This window comes from Monodelphis domestica, chromosome 2, assembly GCF_027887165.1.
Source record: "Monodelphis domestica isolate mMonDom1 chromosome 2, mMonDom1.pri, whole genome shotgun sequence".
In the NCBI taxonomy this organism is placed as follows: Eukaryota; Metazoa; Chordata; class Mammalia; order Didelphimorphia; family Didelphidae; genus Monodelphis; species Monodelphis domestica.
The window spans coordinates 111,054,506-111,071,382 of record NC_077228.1 but is presented as its reverse complement, the minus strand read 5'-3'; the positions used below and the strand labels follow the sequence as shown (position 1 = coordinate 111,071,382).

General features: G+C 41.2%; 1 protein-coding gene across 1 annotated transcript; it reads left to right on the top strand.

The window, feature by feature from the left end:
• The first annotated feature begins 1,483 nt into the window (after window positions 1–1,483).
• AVPR1B (arginine vasopressin receptor 1B) lies at window positions 1,484–14,023 on the top strand. Its single transcript, XM_001372226.3, has 2 exons — window positions 1,484–3,064; window positions 10,757–14,023. Exons 1-2 carry the CDS (start codon window positions 2,119–2,121, stop codon window positions 11,071–11,073), a joined length of 1,263 nt encoding a protein of 420 aa, XP_001372263.2. The 5' UTR covers window positions 1,484–2,118; the 3' UTR covers window positions 11,074–14,023.
• Window positions 14,024–16,877: the final 2,854 nt, after the last annotated feature.

Genomic DNA, 16,877 nt, shown 5'->3' with positions numbered 1-16,877 from the left:
ATTCTCCTGGTTCTGCTCACTTCATTTTGCATCACTTCATATAAGTCTCAGAAAACAATTGTTAAAAAATTATTTTCCCATATAATTAAAAATAAAATGTAAATTTAAAAAACGGGAGAAAAAAAGAAAGGCAAGAACATGTGAAAGTCTGTCACAGAAGGGATTAGTCTTGCTCTTCCTAGCCCCAGAAAATGGATCTAGGGGACTGGGAAGACATTTCAGGGGAGAAGACTTAGGTTTAATAGAAGGAAAAACTTCATAACAAAGCTGTTCAAAAGTGGGATGGGCTGTTCAGGAAGCAATGGGGTCCCCTTCCCTAGGGAGGCTTTTAAAAAACCCAACTCTTAGAGTCAATATTGGTTCCAAAGCAGAAGAGTGGCAAGGGCTAGGGAATTGGGGTTAATTGACTTGCCCAGGGTCACGCAGCTCAGAAGTGTCTGAAGTCAGATTGGATCCCAGGACCCCCCCCCTCCCCGACTTCAAGCCTGACTTCAAGTCTGACTCTCACCACAGAGCCACCTAGTCCCTCCCCATCCTCACCTCTACCCCAGGAATTTAAGAAAAGGCAGGACAACTTATTGACCTGTCGGAGGTGTTGCAGAGGGAATTCTTCAAGTACAGGTTGGACTCAATGATCTCTGAGGTTCCTTCCAATGTGAGAGTCTGAGACAGTGCAAAGGACAAGAATATAGTAAGATCCAAGATGTGAACGTTTGCCCTGTCAGCTCCCAAGGCTTCCCCAACTAAAAGCACTCACAGGGTGTATACTAGATATTTGCTATAATATTGGCTCCCATTTCTGTAGCCCTTTTGGCTTTCAAAGACAAGCACAGGCGAGATAGGATGAGTATTCTTTCCCCCATTTATATATGAAAAACTGAGGTTCAAAAACTGGGTCTCGCAGCTAGTAAGTATAAGAACCAGCAGCAAACGCATGGACGTTTACATAGTTCCAGACTTACTCCCCAGCACATTCTCTGCCCTTAATAGTCACACACATTCATTCTTCCCTTACCCCAGGTAAGGAGGGGTCCACCGTACCTCAATATCTTTCCAGCCTTTCTTTGTCCTCCCAGGGTCCTCCCGAATTTTTATTTCTCTTGCCCCGTCCTTGCCCCTACATCTCATTCTTCCCCCCTCCAGTCTCTTTAGGGACCGATCAGAAGCACACCCTGGCCCCTTGCCATTGCCAATCCCCATCGCCCACTTCTGCCTCCATTTCGTTCTCCATTTCTCAAGAGAACAGAGGAAACTTCAGCGGACTGAACTGCTTCCCCCCCCTCTAATCAGCTTCCACGTTCATGGGCGAATTCCCTGGCCTGGGCCTCTATCCGTTCTCTCTCGCTCCTGGGTATATAGGGGACAGGGGACAAGTCCATTTGTTTGGTTTTCAAAGCGCGTTCGCGTGTCTGGCAAGCTCTCCAGGGTTGGGCGTAAGGAGGCTTCACATCGCAATCCTTCTCCCGCAAAGCACCTCTGTGAGTTACTCTGGCCCCACCGCCTCTCGCGGCAGGAGCCAACCAGAGGAGGGAGGGGCTGCTCAGGGGCCGCTCCGAGACTATATATATAAAGCAGCCCTGGCCATCCCCGCCCCGCAGAAGCCCTGCCAGCTAGCAGCGGAGACCAGACAGCAGCACGGGATACCTGGGGGCAGCCTCAACCTGAGGTCTACCGAGTCGAGAGCTGTGGGGATACTCCTTTTGGGAAGGCAGGAAGTGGGAGCTGGGCGCTAGGGAAACTGTTTTCCAAGGAAAGTTTGGAGGAGAGTGGAATTTAGGGAGAGGGGAGGCTTTCCTTATGTAGCATTCAGTTTACTCACTGATTGTTCTCGGCTCTCCTCTCCCTTCCTTATCTTCCCCGGAATTTCCTATCCAGTTCTCCCTTCCTTTTTTTAATTTGCACATACACACCCTGCCTCCATTTCCCCCTCTCCCGTCCATTTTTCTTGCCTCCTCCTTTTTCCTTCCCCTAATTTCTTTTCCTCTTTGTCCCATCGATCCTCCTATTCTCCTTTCTTTCCATCTCCTTCTACCTTTTCACATCCCACTCCCGAATCATCTTTATCTTTCCTACCTCCACCTCCCTCCGCTCCTTCTGTATTCTCCTATTCTCCACCCCATGGATAACTTCCCTCTCTGGACTGTCAACTTCACCCCATGGAGTTCCCCCTCACCCCCAAACGCCACTACACCGTGGTTAGGTCGGGATGAGGAGCTAGCCAAAGTGGAGATTGCTGTGCTAGCCACCATCCTGGTGCTGGCCACTGGGGGCAATTCAATAGTGCTGTTGGCCCTGGGTTGGCCTGGCCGTAAACGGTCCCGGATGCACTTGTTTGTGCTCCACCTAGCCCTGACTGATCTCGGGGTAGCACTCTTCCAGGTGTTGCCCCAACTGCTGTGGGACATCACCTACCGTTTCCAGGGGTCAGATTTCCTCTGCCGGGTGGTCAAATACCTGCAGGCCCTAAGCATGTTTGCTTCCACCTACATGCTGCTGGTCATGACCTTGGACAGATACCTGGCTGTCTGCCACCCACTTCGGACCCTCCACCAGCCCAGCCGATCTGCCTACCCTTTCATTGCTGCCACCTGGCTACTTGCCGCTGGCCTCAGTCTCCCCCAGGTCTTCATCTTCTCACTAAGGGAGGTGAGCCAAGGCACTGGGGTGCTGGACTGCTGGGCTGACTTCCATTTCCCCTGGGGGCTTCAGGCTTATATCACATGGACCACACTGGCCATCTTTGTCCTTCCCGTGGCCGTCCTCATCGCCTGTTACAGCCTCATCTGCTATGAGATCTGCAAAAACCTGAAGGGCAAGACTCAAACTCGGGGAGTGGGAGGAAGGGCCCGAGGGGCTGTACAGGGAGGGGGCGCCTCTTTCCAGGTTCTAGCTGGGGCCACCCGGGGCCCACCATCTCGAGTCAGCAGCATCAGCACCATTTCCCGAGCAAAGATCCGAACGGTGAAGATGACCTTTGTCATTGTGTTGGCTTACATTGCCTGCTGGGCGCCTTTCTTCAGTGTCCAGATGTGGTCTGTGTGGGATGAGAATGCTCCTGATGAAGGCAAGTGGGTATGTGGGTTGTTGCTGGGGAAGGTTAAAGGCTTGGGTACCATTCCCTTCCCCTGGCCTGTCTTTAAGGGAATGGTGGGCTCTCCAAGAAGCAGCCAAGGATTTACTGCATGGTTGGTGGGAGAACCTACATAGTTTCTGCCAGTCAGCAGTGGGGGTCAGCGAGGGAGTGGCTGTGATCTGAATCCTCAGACATTCTTCTTTATGTCACCAAGTGACACTAAGAACAAATCTTCAGGGAGATTGTCCTAAGCTTGGTTGGGTGGGAATATAAGAAATAGGGAAAGAGAAGTTGCAGCTACATCTGGGGGATGCTGATTGTTCAGAGAACAATACTCAGGGGCATCCCTGCTGCTCTGGAGAGAAGTGGGGCTATGCTAGTCTGTAGAATTGGAGCTGTTGTGTGCATCTTTGGAATTCCTGGTCAGACATGGGTTGGATGAATCATAATAATAATATCCAACACCTATATATCACTCACTATTAAGATCTGCAAAGCCCCTTACTTATATCTCATTGGACGCTCTATGAGAGAGGTACCATTTTTATTCCCATTTTACAGATAAGGAAACTGAGATTTGGAGAAGCTAAATGACTTGGATCCAAGCATACAGTGAGCAAGTGTCTGAAGAGGCAGTGGAACCCAGGTTTTCTTGACTAAATTCTGTGTCTTAGCCGCTCCATGCGACTTGCTTCCCATTCTTCGTCAGGAGGGTACAGCGTACAGCCCCTCTATGCGCACTTGCACATATAGGAGTCAGCAGCCTTGGGAAAGGAAACCTTTTCAAGGCCCATTACATATCAAAATGGCACAACCAGTGAATCTGAGATCAAAGAACCCGAGTTTGAATCCTGGCTGCCTATTACTAGCTGTGTGATTTTGAACAAGTCATCTAACTTCTCTGAGACTCAGTTTCTTCATCTGTAAAAAAGGGAGTTGAATTCAGTGATCTTTAAGTCCTCTCCTTTCTCATACCTCTCCCTTTCGTAATATAATTCGACTGGTCTAAAGCCAAATTCTACCTATCAGGTGAGGGTGTTTATATTTGCCAAAAGGTGACTTTAGCATTGCCCTGGAAAATTAGCAATCAACCAAATAAATAACAGCTGCTACTGCCTTTGTGCCAACAGCCAGAGGGGAACAGAAAGGTATTACTCTTCTGAACTCAGGCATGACTCCCCCCATAGTGAGTGGTCTCCTTGATTCTCAGGGACCCTAGAATTTTTTTTTGGCTGATCTTTTTATTCAGCTACTTTGAAGCATAGAAAACAAGCTGAATGGGATGAGCCTGAGGACTCAAGAGTGAGGGCTTTGATCAGTCCCTTTGGAGGGGAATCTAGGATATTCTGTCTTTTTCTGATTTGGGTAAATGCAGAGTAAGCCTGTACAAGAAGTGACTGAAGGCTTAATTTAGAGCCAGAACCTGGCAGAAGTAGTTTTAAAAGAAATATTCTCATTTGTTTTCCTAGAAAAGTTCTTAGGGGGCCCTTTTTTGATGATACCAACCCAAATATTTTAAATTTATTTCTGAATTCCCCCCAAATTCTCCATCTCCAGATTGTTCTATAGGAATGAAACCTTATTGAGAACCTTCTCCCTAACCCAGATATGAGCATCCCGTTTCTGCCTTTATAGAGAGCCCAAGTTACCAAGTCTAAAACTTAGAAATATTCCTGATTTCTAATGAATGTACAATGTAGAAGGGAATAAGGGTCTGAAATATTCTGTAAAGGACACCCAGCTTTATTCTCTCATCTGCAGATTAGTCTATAGAACTCTAAAGTTCCTCTCTGGTTCTAGCATTCTAGGCACCTATGAAACGAGTTAACTCTTTTTTTTTTTAACCCTTATCTTTTGTCTTAGTATTATCTCTAAGTCAGAAGAGCAACAAGGGCTAAGCAATTTGTGTTAATGTCTTGCCCAGGGTCACATAGGCAGGAAAGTATCTTAGGACAAATTTGAACTCAGGCCTTCCCAACTCCAAGCCTGCTGCTTTATCCACTGAGCCACCTAGCTGCCCTGAATCATATAGCTCTTCAGAGTTCATAAAGTAAGAGAACATGAGAGTTTTGGAGGCAGGAACTGCTCCTTTTTAACTTTCTATCCCCAGCTCCTAGGACAGACTGCCTATTGATTTATTGCTCTTAAGTGCTATTGCCCTAGATATCTGAATGGATGACTACTGAGACACCTTTCCCCAAAGAAGAAAAAAAAACAACTTTCTAGGTCCCTTTACTTTAGGAATTAAGTTGACTTGGAATCAGGGCTGTTTCAGAGCAAAATAAAGAATTGTTCTCCCTGTAAGTGCCACCCCAAAGTGCCCTCAGTGCCCCAGGCCTGCCTTGCCTAGCTCACAGTCCCCAGATGCCTCCTACTACCTCGGGCTTCTATTCTGTGCTCCACTCAATATAAATTTCATCATCTGGAATCTCACTGCCTTCTTTCTACTTCCTGTCAAATACTCACTCCAGGGCACAAGGCAGCCAAGGAGATAATCTAATACACCAATAGGTGCTGATGGGTTCAGGGGAGAGTGTGATCACAAGGCCATGTTGCATGGCAATGATAGCAGTCCTAGAAACCATGGTAGGAGCTCCTTGCTCTTGCTTGACTTGAATGCCACATCCAGATCCTCCTTTTAGGGTCACTGGTGCATAGGTCTAGAGATGGAAAAGAACTCAGAGGTCATCTTGTCGAGCTCCCTTGCTTTATAAAGGAGGCAGCTAAGGCTTAGGGAAGTCTCTTGCCCAAGGTCACACACACAGTAGTCAGAATCCAGGTTCTGAGACTCCAGGGCTTTTAAAATTTACTTAGGATTAAACTTAAAATAAATAAAAATAATTTAATTATTAAAAATCCAGAGTTCTTCTTGTGGTACCAGGGATGCTTTCCTTTAGACATCCAAAGGGAAGTAAAATTCTATCAGATAACACCTCCCTCTCCCAGTCAATTTACCCCTTCAATCCTAGAAAACTAGGTTAGTCCCAGGGTTATTTTAGGGTGAGGGTATCTCTGGAAACCAGGAAGACACTTCCCTACTGGTCCTTGTGTATCTGTGACCTGTGGCTTGATCTGTGCTATTTCTTCTTTTCCATTAGAGAAGGGAATAAAAAACATTAGTCAATAAACATTTACTAAGTGCCTTCAATGTGTTAAATGCTGGGTACAAAGAAAGGCGAAAGGACAGTCCTGTCATCAAAGAGTTTCCAGTCTAATGGACTAAAAGAGCCCTGAGCTTCCTGCCTACAGCTTGGAATCAGGAATATCATATCCTGTCTGCTCTGGGGAGATTGTCAAACTTGAATCTGATGATCAGCCCATGCTGGGATTGGACCAGGGGGAGCTTCTATGGATGTGGACTCCTTTCTAATCCTGACATATTATTATTGTTGTTATTCAGATTTCATAAGTACAAATGTTCATAATATTGATTATTTGATAATAACAAGGGATAATTTTTGGGTCCAGATATGTGATTTATATTCAGCCCCTACCAAAGCAGATCAGCAGCTGCTCCAGCCATTTTCTTTCTGAGGTTAGGTATCTTGTATAATTTTTTCCCTTTTCCTTTCTTTGATTTAAATTCCTAGAGTAAGATAGTGTTAGATATGATAAGATTAGTGAGTGTGGACTGTTTGTTGTTTTGGATAAGATTTAGTTTAGCTGGGATATAAGTTTGTTAGTGCACAAATGCCCAAATATTGTTTTTAACACTATTTTGACTTTGTGCAAAGGGGGGAAGTGTTGTAAGGAAAGTGTTGGGAGTTTGCAGAGAAAAGTGGTATGAGACCAGCAGCAAGATTCTGGAACTTTGAAGGGGGTTAGGCTGAGACCAAGACTGTTAGCTGGCTCTCTGGAGAATCTCTGGAGGTGTTGGTTGTAAATTTTCTTGGATTTGTCAGAGGTTCTCCTGACTCCAAGGACAACAGGACACCATATTGCCTCTCAATAATGAAATCATATAGATAATAGAGGACAGTATGACATCATAATATAGTATAGTATAATATAATATTGAATGATATAATATGGATTAAATATTATAATATAGGTTAGTATGATAAAACAGGTTAATATGAAGAGTATACATAATGTAGTATTATATGGGATTGTATAATATATAGGATAGTATAATATAATGTAGCATAATATGGGATTATATTATATATAGATTTGTATAATATAATATAGGAGAGTATGATATAAGATAGTGTAATATAACATATGATTATATGATATAGTATAATATAGTATATAATATAGGATAGTATGATATATAGGATCATATAATATAGTAGAGTATGATATAAGAGTATAATTTGGATAGTATGATAATAAGACAATATGATATAATATAGGATAGTATATTATATATATATAAATTTTTTTTAATTATTAAGAAAATGTTTCTATGGTTACATGATTCATGTTCTTTCCCTTCCCTCTTCTCACACCCTCCCATAAACAACACGCAATTCCACTGGGTTTTACATGTGTCATTGATCAAGACCTATTTCCATATTATTGATATATGCAATATCTGATCCCTTAGAGTCTACATCCCCAATCATATCTCCATCGACCCAAAAGATCAAACAGTTGTTTTTCTTCTGTGTTTCTGCTCCTACAGTTCTTTCTCTGGATGTGGATTGGTTCTTTCTCATAAGTCCCTCAGAATTGTCCTGGATTATTGCAGTGCTGCTAGTAGAGAAGTCCATTACATTTGATTGTACTACAGTGTATCAGTCTCTGTGTACAATGTTCTCCTGGTTCTGCTCCTTTCGCTCTGCATCACTTCCTGGAATGTTGTTCCAGTTCCCATGGAATTCCTCCACTTTATTATTCCTTTAAGCACAATAGTATTCCATCACCAACAGATACCACAATTTGTTCAGCCATTCCCCAATTGAAGGGCATCCCCTCATTTTCCAATTTTTTTTTCCACCACAAAGAGTGCAGCTATGAATATTCTTGTACCTGTCTTTTTCCTTATTATCTATTTAAGATACAGACTCAGCAGTGCTATGGCTGGATCAAAGGGCAGACAGTCTTTTATCGCCCTTTGGGCATAGTTCCAAATTGCCCTCCAGAATGGTTGGATCAATTCACAACTCCACCAGCAATGCATTAATGTCCTGACTTTGCCACATCCCCTCCGGCATTCATTACTTTCCTTTGCTGTCATGTTCTAGTTGTTTTGATTTGCATCTCTCTTATTATAAGAGATTTAGAACACTAGGATAGCATATTATAGGATATGTAATATAGTATGCTATAGGATTTTGTTATATAATGCATGATACAATATAACATAATATAACGTAATGTAATATAATATAGTACAATACAATACAATATAATATAGGACAGTATGACGTGATAAAGGATAGTATGATATAATATAGGATTGTATGACAATACAACATAACATAACACAACCCAACAAAACATAACAGCTAGGTGGCAGTGCTAGGCTGGGAATCAGGAAGACTCCTCTTCCTTAATTCGGATTTGGCCTCAGATGTTTACTAGTTATGTGACCCTGGGCAAGTCGCTTAACCCTCTTTGCCTCAGTTTCTTCATCTGTAAAATGAACTGGAGAAGGAAAAGGCAAACTATTCCAGCATCTTTGCCAAGAAAATCCCAAATGGGATAACAAAGAGTTGGACATGAATAAAAACAACTGAATAAGAAAATGATATGATATATATGATATAATATTTAGCTAATAATGATAAATGAATCCAGCACTGCATATTTCCTCTGATGCCTTGTCATGACACAGAAACTTCCCTCAGTTCACAAAGGTTAGGCCACCAGAGCATGAATTTTGCCAGCTGCTATGAAGCTGAACAGCTTTGAGTGTGGACTAAGGGATACATGCATGCACATGCATTCTGAAAGTCAGCCTCGCTAAGCTCATCCAGGTTCATGGGACAGACAGCTCCTGTGGCATTGAATTTTTTTGGCCACAGCAAATCTAGAAGAGCACCTACATTAGAGGGATTGTAACTGGTGGAGAGGAGGCGCATCAGGATGAAATCAATTAGTCAAGTCACCAAGCATTTATTAAGTACCCATGTGTGCCAGGCATTGTGCTACCAAAAATCACAGGTTGCTGAAGTATTAAAAGACAGTTATCCCCTTCACATCATGGGGTTAGGGGTGCAGTGCCCCTGCGAACTGGAAAATCTGTGTAAAATTTTTTGGCCCTCCGTATCAGAGAAGAAGCCTGATTTTTTTTTCTTTTTTCTTTTGTGGAATGTTTACAGTAAAAGAAATTGCATGTATTTATGGTATTAGAAGACATAATATGTTGATATGATACTACGATACATATATTTTATATAGTTGTAAGTTTCTAAATGTTTCTTGTGTCTTCTCTGGCTTCTGCAAAACTCCCCCAAATTTCCATTTAATTTCTCATGCTGACCTTCAATATATGGAAACTGATGGGGGAAATCACAATGTGGAAGGGATATCTAGGGTTATAAACAATACTAAGAATGAGTTTGGGACTTGGAATCAGTAGACATGGATCAAGTTCCAGCCTTGTTCCTTGGTTCCTATGTTCATGTAGTAATGCTAAAAATTAAAGATATGTAATGATAAAACTTAACTAAGTAAACATGAATAAAATAGTAAATTAATTAATGGAATAATTTGATAACAATGTGGGATAGTGATCACAACTATCATAATAGGTAATATATAAACTATATAAAATAATAAATGACTATGCTATATATAAATAAGAGATAGTGGCATAAAATAATAACATAGTGACTACACTTTTGTTATTAAATTATTTGATTTTACTATACTTTAGTAGAAAGAGTGTTGGACTTGGAGTCAGGACATGGGTTCAAATCCCAGCTTTGCTCCTTAGTTCCTCTATGACAGTGGACAAGATGGCGTCCTCATTGGCAAAATGAAGGGTTTGGATTACGTGACCTCTGAGGTCTCTTCCAGCTTCAATTGTATACTCCTGTGATCCTAGACCAGGTTATGAATTTAGACTTTAGCCACTATTAACTGGAGTGACCTCAGCTTCCTCATATTTACAATGGGATAATCTAATCCTATACTCTCTAATATACCATAGAAGTGTTATGAGGAAAGTGCTTTGTAAACCTTAAAGCCATATACAGGGGGTCCCCAAAGTCTAAAGCCTAAAACTACACTACAACTTTGGGAACATCCAGTGTAAATAAATATCAATTGTTCATTTTGGGGCTGTAGTCATTATTATTATTGTTTGCACTGGCCCCAGACCTGATAGTTCTGGCTCCTTTGATAATTATGATGATCATGAAAATTAGTGTACCATTTGTGTCCCTGGCACTTAGCATGGTGCCAGGCACATAGTATGTACTGAAAGAATACCTGATGACTAATTGACTTTAAGGTTTGCAAAACATTTTATATATGTTATCTCATTCAATCCTCATAACTACCCTATTGGTAGGTGGTATTGTTATTTCCATTTTATAGCTGAGAAAACTGAGGCTGAAGGAGATCTAGAGAATTGCCCAGGGTCACAAAGTTTATGAGTGCCTAAGGTAGGGTTTGACCTCAGACCTTCCTGATTTCATGTCCAGCATTTCCTTTACTCACTATGATACCTTACTAATCTCCAACCCTTTATCCATCCCGTTTTTTGTTGTGCTTCTCCTTTGGCAGATTCCACCAATGTGGCTTTCACCATCACTATGCTTCTGGGCAACCTCAGCAGCTGCTGCAACCCTTGGATCTACATGTGTTTTAGTAGCTACCTGCTACCAGCTCCATTGCGTGACCTCTCCTGCTGTGGGCAGCCCCAAACTGGTCTCAAGAGACAGCTCTCCAGTGGCAGCCTCTCTAGTCGTCGGGCCACCCTCCTCACCAGAGTCAGCCACCCACCCCACCTCAGCCTCAGTGGGAGTTCCCGACCGGAGGAGAACCTGAAGGATTTCTTTGCACCCAGTGAGGATACCATCACTGAGACCAGAGCCCTCTAGAAGAATCCCCGGAGGGGCAGCAAATCTTTTTCGTTTGGGGGGGATATCCCTGTTCATTCCCAAGTCTTTTTTAAAGTGGGCAGAGGTGTAGGGATGGGTTTAGAGTAGCTCCTCTTTCAGATGGAAATGCTGGCTGGGTCATCCTGGTCCTTCGTTTAGGGACATCCAGGAATCCTCTGTTTCTCCTAAAGATGTTTCAAACACATGCATATTTAAAATGACTAGATGTGGCTTTTTCTCTTTGACTTAAGATGTCCAGCTCCTGCCTCCTCTTGTGACCCATCCTGGGAACTAGAGATTCAGTCATATAGAGCAGAGCCCACCATCTCCTTCATGGATATTTCAACCCTCTAAGAATCTCTGGTTTGATTGAACTTAAACCCACTTTAGTCTAATTGACAGTCTTGTAGAGTTGCTCTGGCTTAAAAAAAAAAAGTATTGTCCTGTAGTCAATCTGAGGATGAGCTTCTCCAAACTTCATCTAGATCATAGATGTACAAGCCCTCACTCATCCTGTATTCAGACCCTTTCTATCATGCTAGGGCCTGCCAGATTTGGGTGGACTTAAGCCCTAAATCACTTGGTGGTGCCAGTGGAGAAGGATGTTTGTGTGTCTTGGATCAGCCCCAAATCCCAATGGTGGTGGGAGATCCCATTGTCTCAAATCCAAAGTTGGCATGACCAGAGATCAGCCCAGAGATTCAGTAGGGTTCTCCAACTAACCTTCAATAGAGAAAAATATCTTTATAGTAACAACTCTTTGGGCAGCTAGGTGGCTCAGTGGATAGAGTGCTGAGCCTTGGGGTCAGGAAGACTCATCTTCCTGAGTTCAAATCTGGCCTCGCACACTCACTACCTATGTAACCTTGGGTAAGTCACTTAACCCTGTTTGCTTCAGTTTCCTTATCTGTAAAATGAGCTGGAGAAGGAAATGGCCAACCATTGGAGCTGAGAAAATCCTCAAAAGGGAGTCACAAAGAGTGAGACACGATTGAAAGAAATGACTAAACAACAGTAAACAACCCTATTGTTTAGAGAGGAAAATAATGATCTTGCCTTGTCAGCAGAGCTATAAATTCTAACTCCTACCTTGGTCAGATTAGCCACCCTTGCCTTAGAGCAGGGGTTCTTAACCTGGACCCCTTGGGCAGTCTAGTGAACCCTTTCTAAGAATAACATCCTTAAATGTATAAAATAAAATACATAGGATTACAAAGGAAACCAATTATATTGGAATTGAGTTATCTGAATGTCTGTCTGTCTGTCTCTCTCTCTGTCTCTGTCTCTCTCTCTACCTCTCTCTCTCCCTCCCTCTCTCTCCCTCCCATATATTTTTTTGTTTTTGTTTTTTTAAGAAACCAAGTTCATGGAGAAAGCTAGAAAGGCTCCTGTGGAGGATGAATCTCTGACCTTTCCCTGATGTACCCTAACCTGGTTAGATGGTTACTGTGAATTTTACTAAAGGAGATTCAGCCAATTTGCCTCTAAATACAATTAGAAGCTCCTGTCTCTTTGGAAAGCATCCTCTTTTCCCATGCTGCCTCTCATCCCTTTCCAATAAGATTTTCATTATAGATGGTATTACTTTATAAATAAAATTAGTGAGCTTTAGTTCCACTTTCCCCTCAGGCTTTACTAAAAAAATTAAAAAAGACAATCCATTTTGTGGGGTAATGGAAAAACCCATGGATTTAGACAGAAGACCTAGGTGATCAGTTGAATCACTTTCCCTCTCTCTATTATCCGTTTTCTCATCTGTAAAATGTAGGGTTGTACTGGATGAGCTCTAAGGTTTTGTCCAACTCAAACAGTCTGAGATCCTGATATGTGAACTCTTCCAACATCTTCATCTGAGTATAGTGCTAGTTATATTTAGGGACTTGGAATTAGTCCTATAGTTACAATAGTCTTGGTTTGAGACACTTTATTTATTTCCCACTTATGGCCATTAATGTATCATTCCCCTCCTCTCTTCAATCATGTTGGGTCTCTCATCTCTTGTCTCAGCCTATATTTAATTGAGCCTTTGGGGCAGACACTCCTCAGGCTCCCCAAGAGGCTTTGCAAGAGTCTTTCTCTTCCTTATTGATCAAGACATCTTAATCTTAATGACTGTAGGTAGGTGCGACCTGTTCCCAAGAGTTGGTCTAGAACTAGAATTACTGAGCTTAGCTTGATATGATTCAAGCTATCTGAAAATCAGAGGCCTGGGATTAAAGATTAGGAAATCAAAAACCCTTCCTTCCGTTAAAGTAATCCTTGGGAACACATTTGGTATGCTCAATCAGGATTTTAGAACTGGAAAGTATGTTAGGAGTTATCTAATTCAGAAATGTTTTATTCACCCCATGTCAGGCTGTGTGCAACCCACAAAATTCCCTGGAGGGGTCTAACCAGAATAATTACAAACTTGGAAAATGTTCAATAACATAAATAAAGATAGAACATAGATGATGTTATTTTGTGGTTTTCTGAGACAATATGCTGCCTCCCACCCCAATCTGTTTCTATTTGAATTTGATACCACTTAGGATATTGAAGGAACTGAGGAGATTTAGTTTTTTGATGGGGTGAGGGTTAAGGAAGGATGGGGAGGGGCAAAGAAAAATGATATATTTTTCAGAAAGAGGAAAACCAAGTTACCAAAATGAAAAAAGAATTTATAATACATGGTAAGGAAATTGTTAAAAATTTGCCTAATTTTATGTCAACAAAACTGATACATTAAGTATGTGACTGCTTAGAGAAATGGAAAAATATTCTGACCAACAAAATAGAAAATAGAAAATGTGAATAATCTGATCTCAGAAAAAGAAGACAAGCCACAAATAAACTCTGGAAGGAATTATATATGAGTTGTGTATGTGTGTGCATATATGTGGGAAATCCAAGCCTAGATGGATTTATGGATGAATTCTATTTATAATAAAGAGATCTGAAGTTTCATGTACAATTCTAGTTTTATGTTTTACTATGTGTGTGGGGAAATGGGAATTCTATCAATCATTCAAAGAACAACTTACTTAAAAAAAAAAAGCCATAACCTTCTTGCCGAGGGCAAAGTCCACCCTTGCTTGGGACTTCAGGGTTTCCCAACAGGTCAGTCAACAAAAATAACAAAGGGAAAACAGCTTAATCATAACAGCCACAGGATTGTTTTGCATCTGAGAGCTGTTCCACCATGCCCAGGCTTGGTTTTTATTTTTATACCCATTTTCTTGGCACTCAAATACACATAATCAAAGAGAGATAATTGGAAAAGTGATACATTAACTTTTAACAAATCACTTGATTAACATTCTATATTTTTGTATTGTGATTAAAGACAGAATAAAGGTTGCACATAAGATAAATTATTTTGTCACATGTGGCTTAATTTTTTCATTATCCTGTGAGAAGTTTTGAGCTTACAAACAATCAAGGAAAATTACTTATTGCTTTTAATAAAATGGAATAATTAATCAATAGTTTTAAAAGACAATTCAACTTAAAAGACTATTCAATCATACCATTGAGGTTGAGGGGTAGTACTGGGAACACAATTCAAATTTAGACTGGTCATTTCTCAGGGTTTTTACTAGGGAGTTCCTGAGTTACTGATTTGTGTAATTGAGTCACTGAGGCACATTGAAGCTTGATGTTCTTGTACTTATTGTATGAGTCTCTGTGATTGATTTGTGTGCTGGCTTCATGAGAATAGGTTTCTGTGAATGGGAAAGTTCGGGGTTTGGACTGTAGCTGTGGTTTTGCTGGGAAATATGCACCTAAGTATAAATTAACCCATGATAGCCTTTTGGGGATTGGGTTTGAGGGTCTGATCTTTTTGGTGATGTTTTGGGGAATTAGGGTACAGGTGTTTTGCTCTTGCATTATTTCTTTTGAGATCAGGGGGAATAATAATCATGTCAATTCATAGGTAAGGGGTATTGATGAAAGAGATAATGAAAAGGGGGGATTGGGTGGGCAATCACATCTTGCCAACAACCACTCTGTGGTCTCCTTAGCTACCACGTGTGACTCTGTCAAGGCATCATGGTCTGATGGCTCCCAGCATATCCCCCCTTTTTTATTTTTGAGCTGAAGTGACTTCAGTTCGATTTGGACTTGCTGAATAGTGGACCCTAGGTATCAGATGAGGACTGGTAATCAAAAAAAGAATAAGAAAAAATAAGACAAGAGCAAATCCACAAGCAATATAGGTATGGGTCAAATCACTGTTGTAGATAAGAGGACATACTGTCATAAAATGAATTGGCAATGGATGAGGCTGAATAAAGGGAGGTACCAGAATGACTGATATCCATGATTTGTCTGTGTAGTGTGGATTTCTTGTAGGGAAGGTTGCTAGTGATGTAATGAGTGCAGTGATATCCAATAAGGGGTGCAATGGTTTAGGATGGCTTAAACTGTTGGAAATTAATTATAGGGCATAAATGTCTGGACCATCATACCAGTCAATAGTCATATTAACAGGAAGCATAATAAAGGGTGGTTATTTAACAACAAATACAATGATAGCAGGAATGGAGGGATTAAGACAATTTGTTAAAATACATAGCAAGAATTTCTATAAGTTGTGGGGAAAACACATTGTATAATCAATGCACAGGCTTGAATGGGTTTGGAACTTTTCTTGTCACTAGAGCAGGGGGGAGAGAGAAGCAATGAATTTCCACAAAGAAAAATGAGTAATGGCAGATAAGGGGCTTTCAATGGCAGAAATACCAGGGGGTACTGATAAAATGGCTAGCATGGCAAATAATAAGGTGCTAGTACAATCAGGAGGCATAAATTGTTGCTTGCCTATTCTTTGTTTTGCTTGGGCTGCAAGTATCCCAATTTGTCCCCAAATTGGTAGAGCATCTTGTTGTTTTAGCACAGTCTCTATATCTGCATTCTTCCAGGCTTGTTGGGATGGGAGTCATGGCAGGAACCGGTGAATCCTTCTGGAATCCAAGTGTGTATGGGAGTACCTGGTGGGGGTGGGGGGAAACAAACACATCCTTGCCCCCAAAAGAGGGCTGGGATGATCAATGATTGTCTGATGGCTCCCAGCACCTTCTGTCTTAGCATCAATACCAAGTATTAGTTCCAAAGCAGAAGAGTGATAAGAAGTAGGCAATTGGGGTTAGTTGACTTACCCAGGGTCACCTGGCTGAAAGTGTCTGAAGCCAGATTTGAAACCAAGACCTCCCATCTCTAGGTCTGACTCTCAATCCACTGAAGCACCTAGCTGTTCCTCAGTTTACTGTTACTGCCTTTTCCAAGGTAACCCATTTTTTTTCTGCATAGATGTTATATATGCCATTTATTTGCATGTTTCCTAGATTGTTAGAATGTAAGCACCTTGAGGGCAGGGACTGCTTGTCTCTCTCTGTATCCCCTGTTTTTCTTTTCTTTTCTTTTCTTTTTGATGTTCACATTTTTTTTGTCTATTTGAATTAGTTTATTTAGTCAGTTTAGAACATTATTCCTTGGTTACAATAATCACATTATTTTTTTTTTAGGTTTAAATCTTATTTTTTATTTTATTATTTTGTGATATAAGACAAGTTATTTTGCTTCTTAAGGACTCATATTTTCTAACAATTGGATATAACACTGTTATAATAACTGGTTCCTCTCTCCTTCAGCTTTTATTTATTTATTTATTTATTTATTTATTTATTTATTTATTTATTTATTTATTTTTAATTTTATAGTATTTTATTTGATCATTTCCATGCATTTTTCATTAAAGACAAAGATCCTTTTCTTTTCCTCCCTCCCACCCCCCGTGGCCAACGTGTGATTCCACTGGTATC